At 35.5% G+C, this 26,677-nt stretch overlaps 1 protein-coding gene across 1 annotated transcript; it reads left to right on the plus strand.

Moving 5' to 3' along the window:
- Positions 1–5,600: 5,600 nt before the first annotated feature.
- LOC130233366 (izumo sperm-egg fusion protein 1) lies at positions 5,601–22,480 on the plus strand. The gene is made up of 9 exons (XM_056463373.1): positions 5,601–5,928; positions 6,800–6,874; positions 6,967–7,050; positions 7,146–7,166; positions 10,588–10,677; positions 10,784–10,902; positions 15,782–15,935; positions 17,393–17,561; positions 22,338–22,480. Exons 1-9 carry the CDS (start codon positions 5,709–5,711, stop codon positions 22,420–22,422), a joined length of 1,017 nt encoding a protein of 338 aa, XP_056319348.1. The 5' UTR covers positions 5,601–5,708; the 3' UTR covers positions 22,423–22,480.
- The last annotated feature ends 4,197 nt before the right edge of the window (positions 22,481–26,677 follow it).

Here is a 26,677-nt window from a genome sequence, read left to right on the forward strand (position 1 = left end):
TATATATATATATATATATATATATATATATATATATATATATATATATATATATAGGGGCTGCTGCGCGAACATGGCGCGATGCAGCATGGCTGTTCAGACTATATGATAGCAGTAAATAACTATATGATAGCAGTACATAACTGAACAACTATTTGAACTGTACAACTGTATGTAAATTATAAATTAACATTTATTTTATACCTTTTTTTATTTACAAAGTGTGCAGCTTTTGTCACAGTTTTACAGAAAATAAATCATCCATTCATTTTACTTCAGCTAAGTGACTTATTCATCAGGGGTCGCCAAAGCAGAACGAACCGCCACAGAAAAATTACAAACAATGCAATTTGGAAACATTGCAAATTATGAAAGATGAAAAATTGTTAAAATGCACATTTATAAATCTAATACTTGTTTACTAAAATGAAATAGGCCTATAAACTACTTCTCATAGCAATGACTGTATATTTTTAAATATTAAATGTTAAAAAAAGTTTTATCTAACAATTAAAGCCAGCTTTTAGCGAACTTGCAGTATTGTCAAAACAGAACATTCAGTTCTTATATATAAAAAGGCCTGAATACGTGCAAAACCATTAGAATATTTTGCTAGTATCTTACTATTGACAGCAGATCTCTCAATGAGAGAGATAGGGGGATTTGCACTTGCAATATCTTTACTGCTCTATTCATGTAACCTAACAAATGTAATGCTTAGACCATCATTGCTCCTCTTGCGATCTGTTCTCTTGCTCATTCACTCCTGTCGCCATGATTTCCAGGTATTTTAATTAATTTTGGGGCATCACGGAGCAGGTATGAATTTGTGGGAGAGGTCAAAAGGTTGGATGAGACACTGTATAGAGGAGACAGCTCTGTTCGCGTCACAGCATGGGATGTGCGCGATGTATCTGAAGAGTGGGGAGGGATGCGGGTGTATTTGAGGACCGGGCGGGAAACTATCACTAGTTTGCGGGAATCTGGGAATCTCTATGCATTGAGACTTGGGATCAGACTATCAGACTTGGGATGTTTGCATATGTATATATTTTAGCTGCTGTGACGCAAGCGCAGAACAGAAATGACATGCTGTTGTGTAAATGAGATATTACATATGGCTATTAAGCTTGGTTATTAAAAAAAGTAGTGATTTGGCGCTATATAGATAATACAATTAACGTGACTTCAAGGGGGCGGGTACAGCCATTGGGAGGGCAGGGTGCCCCCCAAATATAATGATAGGGAAAACACTATATATATATAAAAGTAGCTACAATTGTTTCCCTTTTTTGCCTGAAGTATCTCATTAAATATTAGTACACAGTATTTTATTTTTATGTTTTTTTTTAACAATATTATTATTGTTACTGTAAAATGAATGCTTATGACTTAAACTGTTAAAAAGCCAATTCGGGGTACATTTTATTAGTCTTTTGTCAAAGAGTGTTTTGATTTATACATGTGAACAGACTGGGTTAAGTTTGCGTGTATGAAAATGTGCACAGTATATTACAAACTCATTAAGTAGACACATGGTTACGCAAACACAAATTACCTTCTGCCCATATAGTTCCTGTATGGCGAGACAATATATGTTGAACTTTACACATGATGTTCTGGGAGGTGATAAGCCATCTGATAATCACATCTAATCCAGCTCATATACGGTGGCGGAGTGGGTAGCGATGTCGCCTCACAGCAAGAAGGTCGCTGGATCAAGCCCCGGCTAGGTCAGTTGACATTTCTGTGTGGAGTTTTCACATGGGTTATCACCGGGTGCTCTGGTTTCCCCCACAGTCCAAAGACATGTGCTTTAGATGAAGTGAATAAGCTAAATTGGCCATAGTGTATGTGTGGGTGTGAATGCAAGAGTGTGTGGATGTTACCCAGTACTGGGTTGCGGCTGGAATGGCATCCGCTGCGTAAAACATATGCTGGATAAGTTGGCGGTTCATTCCGTTGTGGTTAAAGGGACTTTTTTCATTAATCTAATCTTTCAGGCTAAAATGTGGACTAATGCCTTCACTTTGATAATATTTCTTATTTTTATATTGATTACAGTGATGAATTTAGAGGCTTCATTTATTTCAGTTTTTTTGAACCAGTGGGTGGCAATATTACATAGATTGATTGATTGATTGATTTTATTTGACAATTCTACCAAAAAATATACAAACAAGTCCAGTTAGACCAATTCATACATTATTTCAAAAACTGTCGAGGATAAAGTACACAAAAAAGCCACAGGCTTATTTCCATTGTGGTCCTCGATATTTTTTTTAAACTAACGAGCAAATCATAAATGGAATGCAAACATCATCAGCTCAGCAACTCAGCACAATAACATCCTCAACATCAACTATAAAACAACCACTTTTTAATTTCCCTTTTAAAATCACTCTCAATTTGAATCTCTTTAAAAATCGTGAGCAAAGCATTCCAAACAGCAGAGCTAGTACACAAAAAAGAATTTCTACCTGATTCACTCTTAAATCTATATGGATAAATATCCCTGCTACGTGCTCTTGTAGAATGACAAAGTACCTCACTAACTAAAACGTAATAATTAAGAAAATATTTTGGGACCATTTTCTTTAAAATCTTAAAAACCATCACTAATTTTAAAAATTTTACCCTATTCTCAACTTTTAAAATATTACTTTGGCTATAATGTTCATTATTTAAATGTGTCAGTGGAGGTGCTTTCATAACAAATCTACACAACTTATTTTGGGCCGTCTGCATTTTATTTTTCATCTTTTTAGAACTACCACTGTACCAAAAAACTGCAGCATAGTCAAAGTATGGCTGCACTAATGCACTTGCTAAAATTTTTTAAGTTTGGGTATCTAGAAGCTCTGCCTGTCTTGCTAAAAACCTAATTCTAGAACAAGTTTTTGAATGGACTACAACAGCCATCTTTTCACCTGTCAAATTACTATCTAAAACACAACCCAAATATTTCACTTCCTGTTTTGGAGTAATAATTTGATCACCTACTTTTATCTCTGACCCGACACATTTTCTTAGTTTCGCAGCTGAACCAAATAAAATAAATTCAGTTTTACCCAAATGTAAGGACAATTTATTAAGGCAAAACCATTCAGAGACTTCCTCAATTTGTTTACTCATTTCATTTTCAATAAATTCCCTCCTCTCATGAGACACTATTATTGCTGCATCATCCGCATAAAACAAAAGCTTATTTGAACAAGCCATTTTCAAATCATTAATGTATATTAAAAAAAGCAATGGACCTAAAACACTGCCATAGATCGTCAGAGCTTTTACTCTGACAGTATTTTGTTTATGCTGTTTGTATATGTTTATGCATGTTTGAGTGCATGCATACTTTTACTGTAAGTTCAACAAAAAATAAAAGCAATTTACTACAAATGCTTATGTTTTTCTTACCTGATGGTCAGGTTCTCTAGATTTGGGATGAAATCACATCTTGAACTTTACTGGACCAAAAATATCCCAGCATCTGTGCAAAGAATCACATGACAAAGGTCAGAAATGTACTTCATTGTCAGAGCCAATGGCCTTGTGGTTGGTGCGTCGATACATGGCACTTAGGAGTTCACGGCGACCCAAGTTCGATTCCAAGTGCAGGGTTTTTTGCCGACCCTTCCCCCTATCTCTGCTTCCCATGCTTTCCTTTCTCTAAATCTACACTGTCCTATCACAATAAAGGTGAAAACCCCTAAAAAAATAATTATAAAAAAGAAATGTACTTCAATGATGACTTAGAAATAGTGTAGAATCTTAAATATTACTTATTTATTCTACTTATTTATTCCCTGTTTTTTATATTTGGTTTAAACTTCTAACATTTTATTTCCTGGTTTTAATTGTATTTTGAATCCCAGATGTGCGTACGCATGTGTCACACACTGTAATTATCAATGATTCATGACAACATTTGCTTTAATGTTTATTAGATCACTAAAATACATTAAAATAAGACTTAATTTGATGTCAGTTTAATGTAATTTAAGTTGGATTTAATTAATAATTCTATGGCCAGTTGTTTCAATTCAAGAACTTTAGTCAGCAACAAGTTTGTATTTATTTATTTTTGTACATTGTAGCTTATTATTGTGAATACTGTGGTTTGTGGTGAGTATATATAATGTGATGTTTTGCGTATGGAAACTTTCAAACTTTCCGATGTCCTCATGCATATATATGTTCATTCTTTTCACACCTACGTAGCCAGCAGACGTCAAGAGTGAAGTGAACCGGATCTTGCACTTGTTACCTACAGCGGGTCTGTGCTGAGACGGTATGGACCGCCGCTGTGTGGTTAACCGCTGAGTGAGCTATTTTACTGTGATGAGGTACTTCTTTGACGGCAAGACTGTTCAAGAGGAAGTGACCCATCTAAACCATCCTGTCTGACAATGCATGCTAAGTCATATTTATAATTTCAAACTAAATGAGATGATATGTCTGTGACATCGAACAACAAAAGTTTGTATTAAATGAAAATGAAATGTTTACATAAAATTTTAAAAGAAGTTTATGCTTAAAAAAAGCTTTGAGTATTTTATATGGTGCTTCATATTTTCATTGAGGTTTATTGTGACGCATTTAATGCATTGTAAAAAAGTTAGTTGATCTAAAAAAATTATATGCACACACATACACTCACCGGCCTCTTTATTAGGTACACCTTATACCAGGTTGGACCTCCTTTTGCCTCCAGAACTGCCTTAATCCTTCGTGGCACAGTTTCAACAAGGTACTGGAAATATTCCTCAGAGATTTTGGTCCATATTGACATGATAGCATCACGCAGTTGCTGCAGATTTGTGAGCTGCACATCAGTGATGTGAATCTCCCATTCCACCACATCCCAAAGGTGCTCTATTGGATTAAGTTCTTTTGACTGTGGAGGTCATTTGAGTACAGTGAACTCATTGTTGTGTTCAAGAAACCAGTCTGAGATTATTCGCGCTTTATGGCATAGTGCGTTATCCTGCTGGGAGTAGCCATCAGAAGATGGGTACACTGTGGTCATAAAGGGATGGTCATGGTCAGCAACAATACTCAGATAGGCTGTGGCGTTGACACGATGCTCAATTGGTACTAATGGGCCCAAAGTGTGCCAAGAAAATATCCCCACATCATTACACCACCACCACCAGCCTGTACCTTTGATATTAGGCAGGATGGATCCATGCTTTCATGTTGTTGACGACAAATTCTGACCCCACCATCTGAATGATGCAGCAGAAATCGATATATACACTACCAGTGAGATATATATGGTAGTGTATTGTGGTTTATATATTGTATTAGAATGGCTTCTGTAGGATCATGAGAAATAATTTTAATTAAAATGATTAATGTTGAAAATCAGCTTTGCAATCAATGAATAAATTATAGGCCCCCATGTCTATCGACTTAATATACAGGTGAATAAAATAATAATTTAAAAAAATAATAATAATAAATAAACAAACAAAACGAAAAAATAACAAAATAGTCTACTGACTTTTGTATTATGAAAAAAAGCACTTTATATTTACAATATTTGAGTTATGTTACATGGAATTGTGTGGTGATATTTCGTGCCTTTGTGACGATGTGTTTACAAGCAAAAGAATAACGTCATAAGTGTTCTTTGAAGGGCAGTTATAACAGAATGAAGACTCACTTAAATTTTGAAGGCCACGGTTCACTCCAGTCTCTCCACAATGACTTTACCAGTTCTTTTGAGGTGGTTTTTGACTCTGTGTTCCTGTCCCGTTGTGAGGTCCTGTCTGCAGTGTGACCAGGTGGTCCGTTATGTACATGAAGACTTTCTGTCGACGGTTAAAGGAATCCGAGTCCGTGAACAGGTCGAGCTAAAGAAAATTATCGATCACGCTTACACCAATTATCGCGAGACCAGCAGACTGCTCAGCGGTGTCATAGGTAAATATGATAAATATTGTTTTAATGACAATATTAATTATTATGGCTCATTATATTTTCATAGGCCTGTTGAAAAGTGAACCGTTTTGTATACGTTTGAATTACATGCATGAAACGGTTTTTAATATCAGTCGATAGGGGGAGATGTAAACATATTTGTAGAACAAATAGATGTTATAATAGAGCATGAAGACACTACAGAGAAATCAAGATTACACACAGATTGGTTAATTTACTATTCTGTTTTACTAAATAATACTGTGAAATGTAAACATAAGAGCAATATCATTGTTTTAGAGCTTGAAGACTAACGTTAATGGAAAGCAATCAGAAAATCAACATTACGCTACCACAGTGTTTCAGTTTAAATTAGTCGAACTTTACATTTACCAATTGGTTACCAAATACCCATAGGCCTACATTAGGTACAGAATAATCAAACAAAGCTATCGAAATATGCTTTTTTATTTCTTAACGTATTTATTTTTGTATGTATTATGCTATAGTATGAGGCTTTATGGCACACCTCACTTAAAGATCATTTAAAAGGGACAGTTTACACAAAAGTGTCTACATTTCTGCCTTCTTAGTTGACTACTTACCCTCAGGCTGTTCCAATTCTGTACTGATTGGTTCTTCTGAACACAAAGGAAGATATTTGGAAGAATGTCAGTCAAACAGATCTCATCACCCATTTGCTTACATAGGATTAATTTTTCCAACTAAGGCAGTACACGTGTGGCAAGATCATCTACTGACATTTTCCCTAAATATCTTTCTTTGAGGTCAGCATAGGATGAGTAGGCTAAATGATGACAAAATCTATCCATTTAAGTTCAGGACCGTTTAGTAAGTGCTATGTGTTCTTTAGATCCTACAACACTCTATCGTGCAAGAACAGAATACCAGAGTGAATTCAAGAGGCACTGGAAAGAAAACAGGACAAGTGAGCACTTGTGCATGCAGATTACTTATAATCATTTTTCATAATGGTAAAAAACATGATATGAATTATGTAATGCTGTGTTTTTCTTGTAGATTCTCTTCAGTGGGATTTGATTACTATATTGGAGAAAGGAAAAAGAATCCTTCAGAAACACTTGGAGATTTTCATTGCTGAAGGTAGGATCGGAACATAAAGTTCAAGTTCATGTGTAGCGATGACATTAGAGAACTCTTAATTAATTCTTAGTAGTTATATTTATTATTTTCCAAAGGTCTGTGTCCAAATAAATGTGGTAAGTAAAATAATTATTTTTATATTTCACCCAAATATTTTTGAATATCCTTTTATTCCATTTTTGAATATCCTTATATATACACTTTTTTGGGAAATAGGCTTATTTTGAAACTACCCTATAGGGTTATAAATTTGAGTTTTATTACTCAGGGTTTCTGCAGGTTTCACCAAGTTAAACTTAAAATATTTTCAGACATTTTTAAGACCATTATGAATAAAATTTCAGACATTTATACAGGGCCAAATGCTAAATACTTTTTTTTAGAATATCCGAATATTAGAAAAGATTTTCACTTACTCTATCAAAAAAATATTTAAATTTAATACAGTACATTTAATAATACAACAATAATATTTTGTTTGAATATGTTTTATTTATCTTCAAACATATCCATTCACAAATCATATAACCCTTAGCAAGAATAGAACAAAACATAGCTGTCATAAGTCACTTCAGTCTACAGTAATAATAATAATTTAATTATAAAATAAAATATAGGTTGGGTCGGTATACTCAGCAGTACATAAATAGAGAACTTTTAAGCAAATGTTACTGTAAGGAAAGTAATTCAATGCTTTTTTAAATAAAAAAGTTAAACGTTTTATTGAGATGGGTTGTTGGTGTTTGTATGGGTGTTTATTGCCAGATTGGGTAGCTTTACATGAACTAAGGAAAATTATTTAAGAGGAAAGATTTAAGACCTACAACACAACATTTTAGCAGATTTAAGACTTATTAAAGCCAAAATGTAGCTTTTGAGAAGACATTTTAAGACTTTTTAGGACCCCGTAAATACCCTGTTTACTATTTCTGAATCCAAGTTTCAGCCTATCTCTGGGTCTCACATTTAGCTTAGGTAAGCATAGATCAATAAGTTGGATTAATAATATCTAGTGCCTGTTGAAGCCATGGTACAGCAGAAAATGTCTTGATATTTATGGTAAAATGAGAGTATAGTTCCTAGCTTTATTTATTTTTTTCATTTTCTCACTTTTCATTTACCTTCAGTCTTAGTACCCAGTGTAAAAGGATCAAGCTTTAAACAAAAAAAAGGAAACTATATACTTTTTACAATTTTGAGTGTGGCGCAGTGGGTAGTGCTGTCGTCTCACAGCAAGAAGGTCACTTGGGTTCGAGCCATTACTGTGTGGAGTTTGCATGTTCTCCCTGTGTTGGCGTAGGTTTCCCCCGGGTGCTCCGGTTTTCACCCACAAGTCCAAAGACATGCGCTATAGGTGAATTGGGTAAGCTAAATTGTCCGTTGTGTATGTGTGTGAATGAGAGTGTATGGGTGTTTCCTAGTGATGGGTTGCAGCTGGAAGAGCATCCTCTGTGTACAACATATGCTGGATAATAAAGGGACTATGTCGAAAGAAAATGAGTGAATGAACATTTTTGAGTGAGATGCTAATGGTCCAATCTGATTCAATTGTTTATGCTAAGCTAAGCTAAAAGTGCACCCTCCAAATTGGCAGATTGGTAGACTGAATGGATTAAAAAAATTGTAAAACTCAACTGTTTAACTCTAAATGACTTGTCTATTTTCAAAAAAAGTGGGGTGTTCCTTTAACAGAATCAGTCACAATGTTGAACTCAGTTGTGATTGCAACAATTCTCAGATTCAATGGAATTGCAAAACTTCACTGATACAAACAATAGATTGTAAAAAGTGAAGCCAACTGTCACAGTTATAGCAGCTGTGCTAATGACATAATTTCCTCAAACCCCAAAACATTTTTAAACAGTACATCAATTGTAAATTTATAGATTTTAACAGCTACATCACAAATCTATTTGTATCTGTGGGGTTTTGCAAATGTAGTACACTTTCTTTCTTAATACAGCATTAAGATTGGAGTTAAAAAGCTCAATAATAGCTTTTAAAAGAAAGGTCTAGTTGATAGTAAACTAAGGTTAAGTCCTACAATAGTATGTTATTATAGAACTCAGTTACATGTTGTGTGCCAATAATTGGCCACTTGATTTCTGAACTAACTGCTACAATGTGTACATTAAAAAAAATGAATGAAAAACATGATCATATGTTATCAAAGTCAGGTTACCTGACTGTTTTTACCAATTACACTTGACCTTTCATTTTGAAATGAAACACCAGTGATAGTTACGTTTAGGGGTGGGGCAAGGGGTTTCATCAAAATGTTAAGCTTGAGCTTGTTTATTGAGCTTGTTTATTTATTTTTTCTTAAAATATATAAATGAGAAAAAAATATCCAATGTGTTTTGGACAAAATTGAAAGGGTAAAAATGTGAAATAAAGATTAAAACACCTAGTTTAGTGTAATAAAATAGTTTTAAACTATTTTTACTGAATTTGTCAAAGATTATTTAGAAATCAGATGTGTTTTTATCATGTGTCTGATGAATAAATATATATATATATATATATATATATATATATATATATATATATATATATATATATATATATATATATATATATATATGTATATATATATATATATATATATATATATATATATATATATATATATATATGTATATATATATATATATATATATATATATATATATATATAATATATATATGTATATATATATATATATATATATATATATATATATATATATATATATATATATATATATATATATATATATATATATATTGCCAAATATTGCAAAAACCCATTAAATGTACATTTAGAGATAACTCGAATAAACTAAATGTTATTGTGGTATTTTAAAATGAAGTATTAATTTCTGTGTGTACACTTGCATATCATCTAGGTTGGAGGTGTAAATTATTTAATATTTCCCAATTTTTGGCAGTTACACCATTTGACATTTTTAGGTACATTCAGTCTTGATGTTTGTAAAAAAAAACATGCAAACATTTTTAATTACATAAAATTAGCATAAATAAACTTTGTGCATTTTAAAATACTTGATGGATGCTTTTAAATCAACTATATAAAACAGATTTTTAAATTTCTCATCTTGCCACACTTTATTTGTCACTGACATATACAGTATAGGCTGGAAAGATGTGCATGTACCAGCTCCAAAATACTCTGATACAAACTATATACTGTAGATAGTGAAGCCAACTGTCCCGTATCCCACAAGTGAAGCCAACAGTCCAATATATGTAGTAATTATAGATTCTTCCTGGATTATAGTTGTTCATCCCTGTCATTCAAATTGATACTGGTCTCCTATGTTAAAATCAAGTATTAAAGCTTAAGCCTTTAGATTTTAATATCCTGAGAGACATAAAGTCAGTCAAGTGTTTCTAAACCTCTGATGGTGTATGTGTCACATGACGCACAATATAAGGAATATGACGATATGTGCATAGTATATTTTATTGCTCATGGCGTGTGTGGGTGTATGCATGGGTGGTTGCCCGTCCGGGGCGGATTCTTGCTTGTTTCAGGCCTGTTGTATCAGAGAGTGATGAACTGCACTTCCTGTCAGTATGGGCTGTTTACATGTCTGTCAGCCAAACCACCACTAGACTGTGGAGGTGAGAAAGACAGCCATCATGGAAACACACAGCAGGATTACATTAGCAGACTACTTTAACACATCACATAATATTCTTTTGTCTTTCTCTCTTTGTATTCGTTCAGAGCATCATCTTGAGGCAGATGAAGGAGAGGAGGTGGTGCTGGATTGCTTTCTGTCTTGGCACACTCTTGTGGTGGGACAGACTGAGTATCATTATTCCTGGCATCCTGGAGAAACAAATGTAAAGGCACACACACACACAGTTGAATTATTTGGCTGGTTACAGAGAATCTTGAAGCCATTTTATATACTGTTTCAGATAAACCTGATGAAAAATACCTTTAAAAGGGTATTTATTAAAGAAGTATGCCTAACCTCATTAACTGTCAAGTTACTATATTGCAATTAGATCCTAATCTAATCATGACAAACTATATATTTGGAAAGGTCTAAAGCTTCTGACTACATATTTTACTGTTGTAGGAAGAGTAAACAGATTGAAATCCATTAACCGTCACCTTTCAACCCATGGCACCGTTTGCTGTTACATTTGTAAACCATAATATTATAGTCTAAACATGAGGCAATCATGACGAACTATTAGGGCTGCGCAATGTTGGAAAAAACTGACATTGCAATATATTTTTGTCTGTAATATATTGCGATATAACTATATTTTCAAAAGATGACTTGTAGTTGTTGCACTATTTAGAAATCATAAGTTTAGATTGATTGAGATTATTTTGGGCAGTATCTGCATAACATTTAATAAACAAATTAGAAGCATATTACAACAAAGATGCAAATTAATAATAAATCATGTTTTATGGTTTTCTGCGGAATCTAATAGTATTAAGACACAGAAATTCAGTCATATTTTAAATAACACTGCATAGTCTTTCATTTCCCAGTGAGGGGTTGCGGCTGGAAGGGCATCCGCTGCGTAAAAATTTGCTGGATAAGTTGGCGGTTCATTCCGCTGGGACGACCCCAGTTTAATAAAGGGACTAAGCTGAAAAGAAAATGAATGAATGAATGTATAGTCTTTCAATTAAATATAAATAAATAAAAATAATCTTTTTTTTAAAGCTTCAACTTTATAACTTCTTGGTTTAAATTCGCTTAAAGTCTTCAGAAACACTTCCAAGTGAAAGTTTTTCACTATATTAGGGTTAATGTTTGCGCAGACTCCACGAATCACATGTTCTGAACTGTGGTGGCTGGTTACTTGACATTGTACATCTTGCATTGTGACAATTGCAGATTCGCACATTGCGATATCGATGCTGAATCTATATATTGTGCAGCCCTGCAAATCCTTTTTTAACTATTTCAAACTATTTCTAGTTTCAATGTGGTAATTTTTTTATAGATATTACTGAGAAACAGCTATATATTAATTTGCGACTAAATACTCATCAGGGTTGTAAATCATTACTTTGCTACAGCAATCCACATGTAAAAAAATGTAGATGCTTTTTTTTTTCAAATCAAGCTGTTCATACTACATCAGAATTTAATTTCTGCTCTACAAATATTGTCAAAAGTATGAAAATATATGGTTCATATTCTGCAAAACATACACAAAAATAAGGGGTGCACTTATATAGTCACCAATTTAAACTGAATGTCAACTGGTGGTGATGTTTGGTACTGCGGCAAAGCACAATTTCATTATAGCTCCTTTTTTTGGAGATATCAACTTCTAATTTGGAATATAATTTGTTCAGATATTTAGCTTTGATTTTCTGTCAAATTTGGGTTAAAACATGTTTGGTAAAAATTAGGTATTTTATGTAACATAATAAAATATGCATTTATTGTTTTAATATTTTCATAAACTTAAAGGCACATCACTTTTGTTTGATTTAATGTTTGGAACTTTGTTCACTTTAGCTACAATCAGTCAAATGTCTTTTAGAGACAGTTCACTCTAAATTAAGTCTTAAACTCACCCTTGACTTATCAAAAACCTGTTGGAGTTTGTTTTAACACAAAAAAATAAAAAAATATTGTAAACTAGTAGCCATTGACTTCTATTGCATTTTTTTCCTAGTGTTGGTGTCAATGGTTACTCTCAATGGCTTCTAACATTCTTTAAAATATCTTATATTGTGTTCAACAGAAGAAAAAAATACTCATAAAGGTTTGGAACCACTTGAGGGTAAAATGTTTTGAAAAATGTTCATTTTTTGGGTGAACTGTTCCTTTAAAGGTCCCTTGAAGTGCTTTGAAATGTATGTTTTTATTCGATGTTTGATGTAATAAAACTGAATCAAACTGAAAAAATTAGGAGAGGGCGGGACATAGAGTAGCTCCTCCCCTTTTACAACAACAGCCAATAGCTCTGTCAGTGAGAGTGGTTGAGAGCAAATGCATCAAATGAAAGGCAAATGAGAACCGTCTTGAAGGGGGTGGGCAGGGCTTAATTTGTGCCGGAACATGCCGGATCCGTATCGCACCTCTGAAATCTGATCTGGAAACTCATTTTACCGATCCAATTATTCACCTGCCCTCCTCCCCCATCCGCTGTTCACTCTCACTTTGTTCCGTGACTCCTTAACGCTCTTCACTTTCATCCATTACAACCAACCCTGGCCCCAGCTCTTAAGCCGTCCTCCCCCAACCCCCATCTCTCCCCCTCCCCCTGTTTTTACTTTCGAGCGCAACACCTCTACATCCTCGGGTAGTATGCCAGATCCGTTGCCCCGATCTGTTCCGGGACCTCACGATTCACAAATTAAGCACTGGGGTGGGACATGTCAGATGCTAAAGATGCTCTGAAGCATTTGATTGGTCAGGATTTAAAAAGAAACCGTAGTATGAGGTGAATTGGAAAAAACATCGATCAATTTCTACGGAACTGACAAACTGCAAGCTTTACATGTTTATATCAGTTTTATATTTTGTAAACTTAAATTTTGTCTGTTTTAGAGCACACTAGCTCATAGATATCATTATAACTAACAGACTGAAACTAACATCTAAAAAGTGTTACTTTAATGGGAGCTTTAAAGGGGAAATGAAGCACTCAGTTAAGTTTACATTATTTTGTCAATTTATTTCCACTTTAATGAAATTATATTAAACAAACTCGATTAATGTAACCATTTAGAAAAAAACGGCATGTTTTACTATAGCTTTTATATTTAGGCTGCCATCCTGGAATATCGTTGTGTCTGACGTCATGGGGTTGGTTCCGTTCCCTCAGCTGAACAGATACAGTGGAAGTAAAGGACTGAACATGGAGACTGTAAAGCCTAATTTAACCCAATTTAACCCAAGCGTGAAGTTGTGGGCATGGAGCTGATGCAAATGCAAGCATCAGATGTGTGTCTAATATAAAAATATATATATTTATTCTATTTTTCTTTTTTTCCTTATAATTATCGATCATTTGATGCACTTTGGTCCACTCTCTGTATTAATCTGCCTGACTGCCTGTCTGGGTTTCAACCCTGGTAGTAACAGACTGAACACGGAGACTGGACACAAAGTCTCTATAAGGCAAGTCATTTCATTCGGCGGCCATCATTGAAACGCCTTTCTTTGCATATTTGGAACCACCAATAAAATTAAGCAACAGCTGCATTATAAGTTTTGTTTCTAAACATTTGAATCAAACAAAATCTGCATTTTTCAGGGTGCCCAAGCTAATGCGCATGTGCACTGGAAAGATCACCACACCAACCTCATTTATGGCAGTGTTACACATTATCATCCTCAGGATAATGCTTCATCAGATTGCGCTGCTCTTCTGAAGTAATCCACAACTTGGTCTTGATGGAGAATCTCCTCCAGAAATGATAGCGACTCTTTGTTTACTCTTTGTGATGTGCGTTTGACAGGATGGACTTTACCTCGTGTTTGTTTTATACAGATTATAAAACCAGAAAATGTTTGTGCACTAGGTTCCTTTAAAAGTACAGATTTTAAGCTTTATGTGGATATATTTCTTATGCCTCTGAAGCAAGTATTCGATGAGATTCCAGTGTGTTTGTTACCTGCCAAACTGTCGTAAAAGCACACGTCTGATCCGAACTGAAAAAAGTCAGTCTATAGCGATTGATGATAGGTTTCTGTAGTAGGCGGGGCTTCATTCGCCATATTGACCGTTACACTTTTCCCCATTCAAAACTATACGAGTGACACATCTTTTATATTCTGTAGTCTTTGCTGGACAGCCTAATTTAACCCAATGCATGAAATTGTGGACGTGAAATTGTCTACATACTCCCACGAATCAGCTCGCACACTGTTCTCCACAATGATGGAAAGTGTTTTCTCTTGAACAAATTATTAAAATGGTTATTTGTTTGTCAGTGGTAGGGTGGTGCGTAGGTCTGTCACGATATCTATTTTTGTTGTACAATATTGCACCAAAATATATTGCGATAAACTATATTATTGTCATTTTAAGACACTTTTATACTCATTATATGATTCCAGAATGACAATATAATATCATCATAATGCAAGTACACTCTTCCAACAAACACATTGTGTTTTATTCTTCAGAATATTTGATTTAATTAGAGTCATTTTAACAATTTAATAATTAGGCATTGGAATCAGAATGTGAAAACACATATCCTAAATAAATAATAACAAATGTTAACAAAAAATGAAGGTAAATAGTAACAGAGGCTTCGATATTTGCTACCAGATCTACAGTATTTTCAGTTGTCTGACACCCACATGAAAATATACAATAGTATGTTATAGTGAATACTATAGTGTTTTTTAACTATACTGACACTGATACCTCCAATAGCTCCAATGGCTTCACTTTTGTCAGAATCCGCTTGGTCTTAAACGATTGGGTTATTTTCACAATTTATGATGTCTTAGCAGTCAAAATAAGACAAATGAGCTCATATTTGGGACAAATTCTGGACCTTTGTCAGTGAGTCTTTTGAAACACCCGAACCCCCCCCCCTGGATAACGGGCTTGCCTCCTTAAGTAGCTCCAGTATATCATGTAATCTAGCAACGACTTCACATCAAAAGCTTGATAAGCTATTCAAATATTGATCTTTCCATATGTTCACAGAACACCGATTGTTATTTGAATCATTTATTAACATGCAGTAAAAATGGTTGTTATTATTTATTGCAAGCTGTTATTTGACGGAGAGTATGAAGAGCTAGTGGTGACAAAGGAGTCTAAAATCGTCCTCAATCAGCTGAGTGTCAGTGAGGAAGGCTCATACCGCTGCCTCCTAAAGGACCAAAAGGGAACTGCACTGTCCCGCACGTTCTTCCAACTAAAAGGTAGCTATTTATGATATTTATGTATTTTAAAGTATGGGTTGTTGACGTGATGTTGCATTTTCAGTGTCACATATGACAAAAAAAGATTAATATAATTAGTATTGCCATCATTAAAAAATACAGTAAATTGTTAACATTTATCTTTTCTTTCCTAGACCTTCTGTTATAAAATCTGACGTGTTAAATGTTTATATATATATATATATATATATATATATATATATATATATATATATATATATATATATATATATATATATATATATATATATATATATATATATATTGTAGATTTTTAAGCTAAATCTCATGACTGTCATATGGTGTGATGGTCTGAGTTATAGTTCAATAAATTACAGCTCTTATAAATTCAAAAGAAAATGATTAATAAATACCTTTGGCATTATTTTACAAGTGGCATTTTTTTATTTATTCATTCATTTTCTTTTCAGCTTAGTCCCTTTATTAATCCAGCAGAATGAAACGCCAACTTATCCAGCACGTTTTTACGCAGCGGATGCCCTTTCAGCCACAGCCCATCTCTGGGAAACATCCATACACACTCACTCACACACTACGGACAATTTAGCCTACCCAATTCACCTATAGCGCATGTCTTTGGACTGTGGGGGAAACCAGAGCACCCGGAGGAAACCCACGCGAACACAGGTAGAACATGCAAACTCCACACAGAAACGCCAACTGACCCAGCCGAGGCTCGAACCAGAGACCTTCTTGCTGTGAGGCGACAGCACTACCTACTGCGCCACTGCATCACCGCATTTTTTTATTAGTAAATGGAAATCTTTTTTCACACATATTTTATGAAAACATCAGAACTTGATACATTTTGTCTTTGATGTGACACTATTTGCAAATTTTCACTAAAACTTTAATTAGGACCCCATTCAAGCTCATTGTGACTTTAGCCTCCTGTGAAGCCCACTGATGTACATCTCTTAAGTGTTGTTTGTTTTAGAATTTTCCATAAATTTTACTTTTTTTAGACCAACTATACAATTTTTAAGTTTTTTTGTCTTTTGGTGTGACCCATATTCATTGAAAATGTCCGACAAGTCATTGAGGAAAAAATATTAATATTACATTTAAAATAAATAGCACTATAAATGTCCAATGAAAATAAATCATTCTCACAGTATTTGTATATTATTAAGAATAGATTTTCTTCCTTTTTGCTATGTTACAAATCAGCAAAAAGTTATATAAGTTACAGTAAAATATATATATATATATATATATATATATATATATATAGTGAAAGAATTGATCAAGTTAACGACCCCTTAGATTTTCCTCAAACATCAGACTTCAAACTGCATGAATTTCTTCTTAGTTTTCTTCTTTTTCTTCTTCAATAATCTTCAAAACAACATTTTGACAGCTATCCATAGACATTTTAGTTTGGACTCCATCTGATCTGTTTCTTTTTCCCTCAGTCAAACCGTTTCCATCCACAAGCCCTAGACTGGTTGTGACATTGCCGTCTTTGCCCTTGGGTTATGAAAACACACCTTACAGCCTTCAGAAGAGCAGTTTCCTCACTGTACTAATTTTGCTGACTGTACTCAGCATCACAGGCAGCTTCATCATCATAAAGTACCTCAGGTATGATTGCCAATAGGGTGAATACATGAGTAAGGGGTCTGTAATGTAGTATAATGAATGATGAATTAATTTGCAAACAGGAAAGAAAGGAATGAGTAATTAAATGATTAAAGAGCCAAACCTTTATGACCTTCTTTCTGCTGTTAAACACAAAGAAGATATTTTGAAGAAAGCTGGAAACCTGTAACATTGACTTCCATAGTATTTTTCTTCCCTATTATGAAGTCAATGGTTACAGGTTTTCAGCTTTCTTCAAAATATCTTCTTTGTGTTTAACAGAAGAAAGAAGGTCATAAAGGTTTGGAACCACTTGAGGGAGAGTAAATAGTGAGTAAATGATCATTTTGGGTGAAATACAGTATCTCTTTAAGGCATACACTGCAGCCAAAAAGTGTCTGTAGTTCGTTATCTTCTTAAGTTTTTTCCATAAGTTTCTTCATAAGCAACAAAATGGAAAAACTCTCCATAAATCTCCACTTCAGCAGGACTTACATACACTAAAGTTCACAAATTTATTCAAATCTGTTTTCAGAAACCTTTCTTAGGGGAAATTGTTCATATAATTTGCCTGATTATATAAAACATTTTATTCTATATATATTTATTTCTAACCGATCACAGTATTTTGGAATTACACTCACTGGCCACTTTTTAAGGTACACATGTCCCAACTGCTTGTTAACTCAAATTTCTTATCAGCCAATCACATGGCAGCAACTCACTGCATTTAGGCATATACTGTAGACATGATCAAGACGATTTGCTGCAGCTCAAACCGAGCATCAGAATGGGGAAAAAGAGGATTTAAGTGACTTTGAACGTGGCATGGTAGTTGGTGCCAGACGAGCTGGTCTGAGTCTTTTAGAAACTACTGGGATTTTCACGCACAACCATCTCTAGGGTTTACAGAGAATGGTCCAAAAGAGAAAATATCCAGGGAGCGGCAGTTCTATAAGCTCAAATGCCTTGTTGATGCCAGAGGTCAGAGGAGAATGGCCAAACTGGTTCTAGCTGATAGAAAGGCAACAGTAACTCAAATAACCACTTGTCACTACTGAGGTATGCAGAAAAGCATCTCTGAACACACAACATGTCAAACCTTGGCGTGATGGGCTACAGCAGCAGAAGACCACACCAGGTGCCACTCCAGTCAGCTAAGAACAGGAAACTAAGCTACAATTCACACAGGCTCACCAAAATCGGACAATAGAAGATTGGAAAAATTCTGCTTGGTCTGATGGGTCGCAATTTCTGCTGGGCCATTCGGATGGTAGGGTCAAAATTTGCCATCAACAACATGAAAGCATGGATCCATCCTGCCTTGTATCAACAGTTCAGAATGGTGGTGGTCGAGGTGTAATGAAGTGGGAGATATTTTCTTTGCAAACTTTGGGCACATTGTACCAATTAAGCATCATATCAATGCTACAGCCTACCTGAGTATTGTTGCTGACCATGTCTATTCCTTTATGGCCACAGTGTTCCCATCTTCTGATGGCTACTTCCAGCAGGATAACACGCCATGCCAAGTGTGAATCATCTCAGACTGGTTGCTTGAACATGACAATGATTTCACTGTACTCAAATGGCCTCCACAGTCACCAGAAGTCAATCCAATAGAGCAATTTGGGGATGTGGTGGACTGGGAGATTTGCATCATTAATGTGCAGCCAACAAATCTGCAGCAACTGCGTGATGCTATCATGTCAATATGGACCAAAATCTCTGAGGAATATTTCTAGTACCTTGTTGAATCTATGCCACAAAAGATTAAGGCAGTTCTGAAGGCAAAAGTGGGTCCAACCCGGTACTAGTAAGGTGTACCCAATAAAGTGCCCAGTCAGTGTATATGGAGTAATAAGAACAGATTCCCAAAATCCCCTTCTTTGACTGTAATATATATATATATAAAGTCTTTTTCTGTTTTATTTCAGCTAAGATAAAAGCAGTTATCATTTTTTTAAATCCATTTTAAGGTCAAAATTATTAGCCCTCTTTAAGCTAATTTTTTTTTCGATAGTCTACAGAACAAACCATCATTATACAATAACTTACCTAATTATCCTTACCTGCCTAGTTAACCTAATTAACCTAGTTAAGCCTTTAAATGTCACTTCAAGCTGTATAAAAGTATCTTGAAAAATATCTAGTCAAATATTATTTACTGTCATCATGGCAAAGATAAAATAAATCAGTTATTAGAGATGAGTTATTAAAACTATTATGTTTAGAAATGTGTTGAAAAAAAATCTTAGAAAAAAATCTTAAAAAGTAAACAGGGGGGCTAATAATTCAGGAGGGGCTAATAATTCTGACTTCAACTGTATATACAGTGTATATATATATATATATATATATATATATATATATATATATATATATATATATATATATATATATATATATATATATTAATTATGTAAAACGCATTTGAACATTTATTAACATTTTTGAAAAATTGTAGTACAAAAAGGGTTTGTATTTGATTGATCTCATTGATGGGTGTTTTGAATGTTACCATGTTTTTACCAATTGCAATATTTGGTGATCATTTATTCATATAAAAAGCCTTTATTAAAAGAGAATTAATGGTTTTCTAAAGATTTATTTATTTGTTGCTTTGGATATTTTGTTTCTATTATTATATATTCAGTACCAGTATAATAATAACCAGTATGAATATGATTTCATATACAGTTCATTAAGTTACATTCATTCATGTTTGTATTAAATATTCATGTTTTGGAAAAATGTTGTATAATCAAGCCCACATGGAATCTGCACCCACAGAACTCAGCAACAATCAGCTGATTACCACTGCACTCAATGCAACACCTGCCAATGTTTGTACATCAAATACTGTGTTACTTTAATAATACTATAGCCTCGGTTGGTATTGTTAAAACTATACAATTAAAAAAAGTGTACATGGAAATAGAGCAAAATAAAATAGAATACACCTAAAAATACATTGCATCCGGAAAGTATTCATAGCATTTCACTTTCTCCACATTTTTTTATGTTACAGCCTTATTCCAAAATTGAATAAATTCATTTATTTTTTCTCAAGGTTCTATACACAATACCCTATAATGACAATGTGAAAAAAGATTTTTTGAAATTGTTGCAAATTTATTAAAAATAAAAAACCTGAAAAATCACATGTACAAAAGTATTCACAGCCTTTGCCGTGAAGCTCTAAATTGAGCTCAGGTAGATTCTGTTTCCACTGATCATTCTTGAGATGTTTCAGCAGCTTAATTGGAGTTCACCTGTGGTAAATTCAGTTGATTAGACATGATTTGAAAAGGCATACACCTGTCTATATAAGGTCTCAGGGTTGACAGTGCATGTCAAAGCACAAACCAAGCATGAAGACAAAGGAAATGTCCGTAGACCTCCGAGACAGGCTGGGCAAGGTTACAGAAAAATTTCTGCTGCTCTAAAAAAGCATAAAAATGCATAAAAAAATGTGGAAAAAGTGAAGCGCTATGAATACTTTCCAAAATGCACTGTATATAAAAATACAGTCCAAATTACTGGGTTTATATAAAGTCATTTTCCAGAATAGTTATTGCAGGTGTTTTTCTCCATTGTACACTGCATTGTGTTTTACAATTAAAAGAAATACATGTAAAAAGTCTTGCTAATCTGCCAGGATACCATTTATTTTATTAGATGTTCCACAATGTAATGAGTTTAATTCAAATTTAATAAAATATTAAATAAAAATGTAGATTTAAAGAACTGAAATAAAATATGATTATTCTATTACGTATATATTAATTCTGCAAAATTCAGCAGAATAGCTTGTACTAAAGTAAGTGCAAATGAAAAATCCCTCAGAAAATATTTTTGCTGCTTTGTCAAACTTATGAAAAAATCAATCAACACAATTCTTGAGCTTTTTTGGGACAACTTAACGTTTAATCACTTAAATTTCGCAAAACAATTAAGTTAACTTAATCAATTTGTGCTGGGACAACATGAAGGAATTGTGTGGAACCCAGCGCTTTTTTTACAGTCCTATAACATACATTAGTCAACATTTAATAATGTATTAAACTAACAATAACTAATAATGAGCAACATTTGTTAGACTGACAATATTTCATTCAACGTTGCTTGTTGATATCAGTTCTTAAACATTGAACCGCTCATTGATAAAGTTAGCAAGACATTTACCCATACATTATACATTAGAATCAAATTTAAAATTGTTAATGTTGAAATTACATCTAGGATTAATAAAATATTCAGAAGTGGTTTGATGCTAACTGATGTATTTAATGTTAACCGATTACCATAAAGGCTAACTCTGAATAATGAACAAAGTAAATGTTGTTTTAATTGTTTTATTTTTTAATATAAGACATTATATTAGAAAAGATAAACATGATTCTGCAAAGGAGACTGTATGTATGTATAACCTGTATGAAATAGCAACTAAGCTGAAGGAACTCTTCACCAAAACTCTTAAAGAAATCATTAAGCACCATAAAAATCAAACATCTCTATCACCTCCACAACACCTCTGCATTCAGGAGCGCTACATTGTATCTAATTAATCTAATTCTATTTTTTAAAAAATGAAGGCAGCAAAAACTTTTTTAGAGTGTAGTTAACATGCCTGAAGGCTGCGACACATGTGGAGGAGAGGAAAGACAGAATGACAGTGAATGATCTGTTGAGACGTCCTGCTGATTGTGACAGTAGGAAGGAAGCACACTTTGTTTTTCCTCCATTCTGTCATGTTTCTTTGTGTCCGTGTGACAGAGAGAGCCTGAAGCAGCAGGAGGAGGAGAGAGAGAGAGACAGCAGGACAGCAGGAGATATTGAGCTCAACACTGAGACAGAATGACGGATCACATCCAGACACATGCAGGAATAAAGACAGATGAGTTTCCACTGTCCTAGTAGGACGATGACACGCAGCCAGAACGCTAAAGTATTTAGAAAGGCCTTATTGTATATTCTGCATTTGATCAAATAAATCCTGCATAATAAATAACATTCATTCATTTATTGTATATATTAAATATATATAAAATACCTATTAATATACCTGTATTAATATATATTAAATACCTCATTACTTCAACTTAAATGGAGTGAGTTCACAGTACTAGATTAGTACATAGATATTACATAGATTAGTTTTTTTTTCTAATGGTTTGTTGCAATCGGTTTCCTCAAACGGTTTGAGTTGCCTTAACTTATTAGGTTTTAGAGTACTCAGTTGGTTTAAGTTTTCTTCATTTATTGGGTTTTACTGTGCTCAAACTGCTTTGTTTACTCAAATGGATTAAGTGCAGTACTCATTAGGATTAGTTTTTGAACTTAAATGGTTTGCAATCGGTTTCCTCAAATGGTTTGAGTTACCTTAACTTTTTGAATATATATATATATATATATATATATATATATATATATATATATATATATATATATATATATATATATATATATATATATATATATAGATATATACAGTGCTCAACATTATAGAGTACACCCATTTTAAAAAATAATCATTTTTATTCAGTTCTCAGTGTATATATGTATTTTGGTGCATTTAAACAAACATTTATTAAACAGATATATTTATTCAAATAATATTGTAGTCACCAAACACACACACACACACACACACACACACACACACACGCACACACACACACACACACACACACACACACACACACACACATATATATATATATATATATATATATATATATATATATATATATATGATGGTATGTTTCAGCAGCTTAATTGGAGTTCACCTGTGGTAAATTCAGTTGATTGGACATGATTTGAAAAGGCATACACCTGTCTATATAAGGTCTCAGGGTTGACAGTGCATGTCAAAGCACAAACCAAGCATGAAGACAAAGGAAATGTCTGTAGACCTCCGAGACAGGCTGGGCAAGATTACAGAAAAATCTCTGCTGCTCTAAAAAAGCATAAAAATGCATAAAAAAATGTGGAAAAAGTGAAGCGCTATGAATACTTTCCAAATGCACTGTATATAAAAATACAGTCCAAATTACTGGGTTTATATGAAGTATATATATATATACACACACACAGTTGAAGTCAGAATTATTATCCCCCCTGAATTATTAGCCCCCTGTTTATCTTTTTCCTGTTTTAATATTTGACTAGATATTTTTCAAGACACTTCTATACAGGTTAAAATGACATTTAAAGGCTTAATTAGGTTAATTAGGTTAACTGGGCAGGTTAACTTAATTAGGCAAGTTATTGTATAACGATGGTTTGTTCTGTAGACTATCGAAAAAAAAAATTGCCTAAGGGGTTAATAATTTTGTTGTCATGGATTGGTCAGGCTCTCACGACCCCCACTCACGAAGATCACCATCACCTGACTTCTAATGAGCACACAGCTGCATCACATTCACGAGCACCAGATAAAAGCACAGCACTCCAGTCGCTCATTGTCCGGGCTCGTCTCGACGAAAGCGGACAACTGAGCGACCACTCAGCGTAGTCATCCTCAGCTCAACAAACGATTTACTTACCTGTTCTCTTTGTATTCCTCCTAGTCTTCCTGGTCCTCCCGAATCGTCCTGTCTTCCAGTCCTGCCAAGTCTGTGTCATCCTCTGTCAGCTGTATCTGGTGTGTGCTGTCCATCCTCGTGTATTCCTGTTACCCAGCCACGGAGGAAAAGACCCCAACATCATTCCTGATCCTCCTGGCTATCCTTCATGTGCTCCTTGTTGTCATTCAATAAACACCCTAACGTTTCCTTACCTCTGTCTCCTGTCCGCTTCATAACAGAAGCCCGGACCCATAACGACGACAACATGAGCACCCTCGATCACTTTCAAGAGCTGGTGGACCAGTTGAAGCGGATTCTACAGCCACCAGCTCCACTTTCCAACGCACCCACCAGCACCGAGCACTTCCGCCTCCACAGTTTCTTCTTCGGCCCTTCCTTCCAGTCCCATGGCCCGACCAGCGCCCTACTCAGGCGGAGCGGGGGAGTGCAATGGTTTTCTGTTACAATGTTCCCTCATATTCGAAATGCAACCTTCTCTATATCCCACAGATAAGTCAAAGATCGCCTACATCGTATCACTACTCTCTGGACCTGCACTTAAATGGGCTGAGACGATCTGGAACCAAGCCGGGCCGGTCATGAATTCCATCACTACCTTCACGGAGTATTTCAAAGAGGTGTTTGGACGTTCTGATGGGGAAGTAGCCGCTGGAGAGCAGCTGTATCATCTAAAGCAAGGTACTCTATCTACACAGGAATATGCTCTCCGGTTTCGCACTCTAGCAGCTGCAAGTGGATGGAATGAGAGATCGTTGTTGACCACGTACCGGCTCGGCTTGGAACCCACTCTCCGAATCCAGCTGGCCACATTAGATGATACAATGGGTCTGGAGAGATTCATCCAACATTCTCTCCGATGTTCCGATCGTCTCCGTTCCTATCAACAGGACACCATCACCCCCTCGTCTGCACTCCTCCAATCGCCTGAGTCAACAGCCTCTCCAGAACCAGAACCCATGATAATAGAGTCTGGAAGACTGACATCAGCGGAACGACAGAGGAGGCTGACCCGGGGTCTGTGTCTATACTGCGGTGTCAGTGGACACACCCGTATGGAGTGTCCCCTTCGTCCCATTCGGACTTCAGTGAGTGTATTCAGTACGAATATTGAACAATGTAAACCACTTACTACCACCGTACAAATAACTACTGCCTCTATTTCTCTCCTTGTCACAGCCCTCATCGACTCCGGGTCAGCAGGGAACTTCATCTCCCAATCCCTCTGTCGTCAACTCCACCTCCGTACTGAGGCGTCCTCGCATATATACCAGATACAACCGATAACCCAGTGCACTCGATCTTCGACCCGTATCCATCGACAATGCGAAGACATCCTTCTTCAAGTGGGGCTGTTACATCAAGAGAGGATTCAATTTCTGGTTCTGGAGGGTGCAAATATGGACATCATTCTAGGGCGCCCGTGGCTGGTGAAGCACGATCCCATCATCTCTTGGGGCACAGGAGAGATAAAGAAATGGGGATCTGGATGTACACCTACCTGTTTTCCAAATCTCCCTCTTCAAGGTCGGAACCCCATTTCTTTGTTCGCAACATCGGTCGAGAGCCCTCCTGAGAAGCAGTCTATCCACATTCCTAAGGAGTACAGCTCCTTTCATGATGTCTTCTGCCCCAAGAGAGCTTCCCAGCTACCGCCGCATCGGCCATGGGACTGCGCGATCGACCTAGTTCCAGATGCCCAGTTGCCAAGAGGTAGGATCTACCCCGCTCTCGCTTCCAGAGAATCAGGCAATGGAAGATTACATAAGGGAGGCTCTGAGTCAGGGGTACATACGTCACTCAAATCACCAGCCGCCTCAAGCTTCTTCTTTGTGGCCAAGAAGGGCGGAGGGCTGCGTCCATGCATCGACTACAGGGTCCTAAATAACGGTACAGTAAAATACCGATATCCCCTTCCTCTGGTACCAGCCGCTTTGGAACAGCTCCGAGAAGCTAAAGTCTTCACTAAATTGGACCTCCGCAGCGCGTATAATCTGATAAGAATACGTGAGGGGGACCAATGGAAGACAGCATTCGTGACCCCTACTGGCCACTATGAATATGAGGTCATGCCTTACGGTCTGGTCAACGCCCCCATCCGTATTCCAAAACTTCATTCATGAAGTCCTCCGGGAGTTTCTTCACCACTTTGTAATAGTGTACATAGATGACATCCTCATTTACTCCCGGAGTGAGGCCGAACATCGCCAACACGTTGCGGAGGTCCTACACACATTGAGAGAACATCACCTCTACCTCAAAGCGGAGAAATGCTCATTCCACCAGAAGTCGATTCATTTCTTGGGATACATCATTGATCAAACCGGTATACGTATGGATGGGAAGAAAATTGAGGCTGTTCTATCCTGGTCAGAACCCACTTCCATTAAGGAGCTCCAGAGGTTTCTTGGGTTTGCTAACTTTTATAGACGGTTTATCAAGGACTACAGCAGGATTACATCACCTCTCACTAATCTCCTCAAGGGTAAACCCAAAGGACTGGAGTGGACCAAAGAAGCAGCCGCAGCC

The sequence above is a fragment of the Danio aesculapii genome, chromosome 8 (genome assembly GCF_903798145.1).
Source record: "Danio aesculapii chromosome 8, fDanAes4.1, whole genome shotgun sequence".
NCBI classification, from domain to species: Eukaryota; Metazoa; Chordata; class Actinopteri; order Cypriniformes; family Danionidae; genus Danio; species Danio aesculapii.

Coding starts and splice junctions, on each gene's coding strand:
- LOC130233366 (XM_056463373.1), top strand. CDS start 5,709: ATGACTTTACCAGTTCTTTTGAGGTGGTTTTTGACTCTGTGTTCCTGT. Junction 10,678..10,783: donor ACCACCACTAGACTGTGGAG/GTGAGAAAGACA, acceptor GTATTCGTTCAG/AGCATCATCTTGAGGCAGAT. Junction 10,903..15,781: donor GGCATCCTGGAGAAACAAAT/GTAAAGGCACAC, acceptor ATTTATTGCAAG/CTGTTATTTGACGGAGAGTA.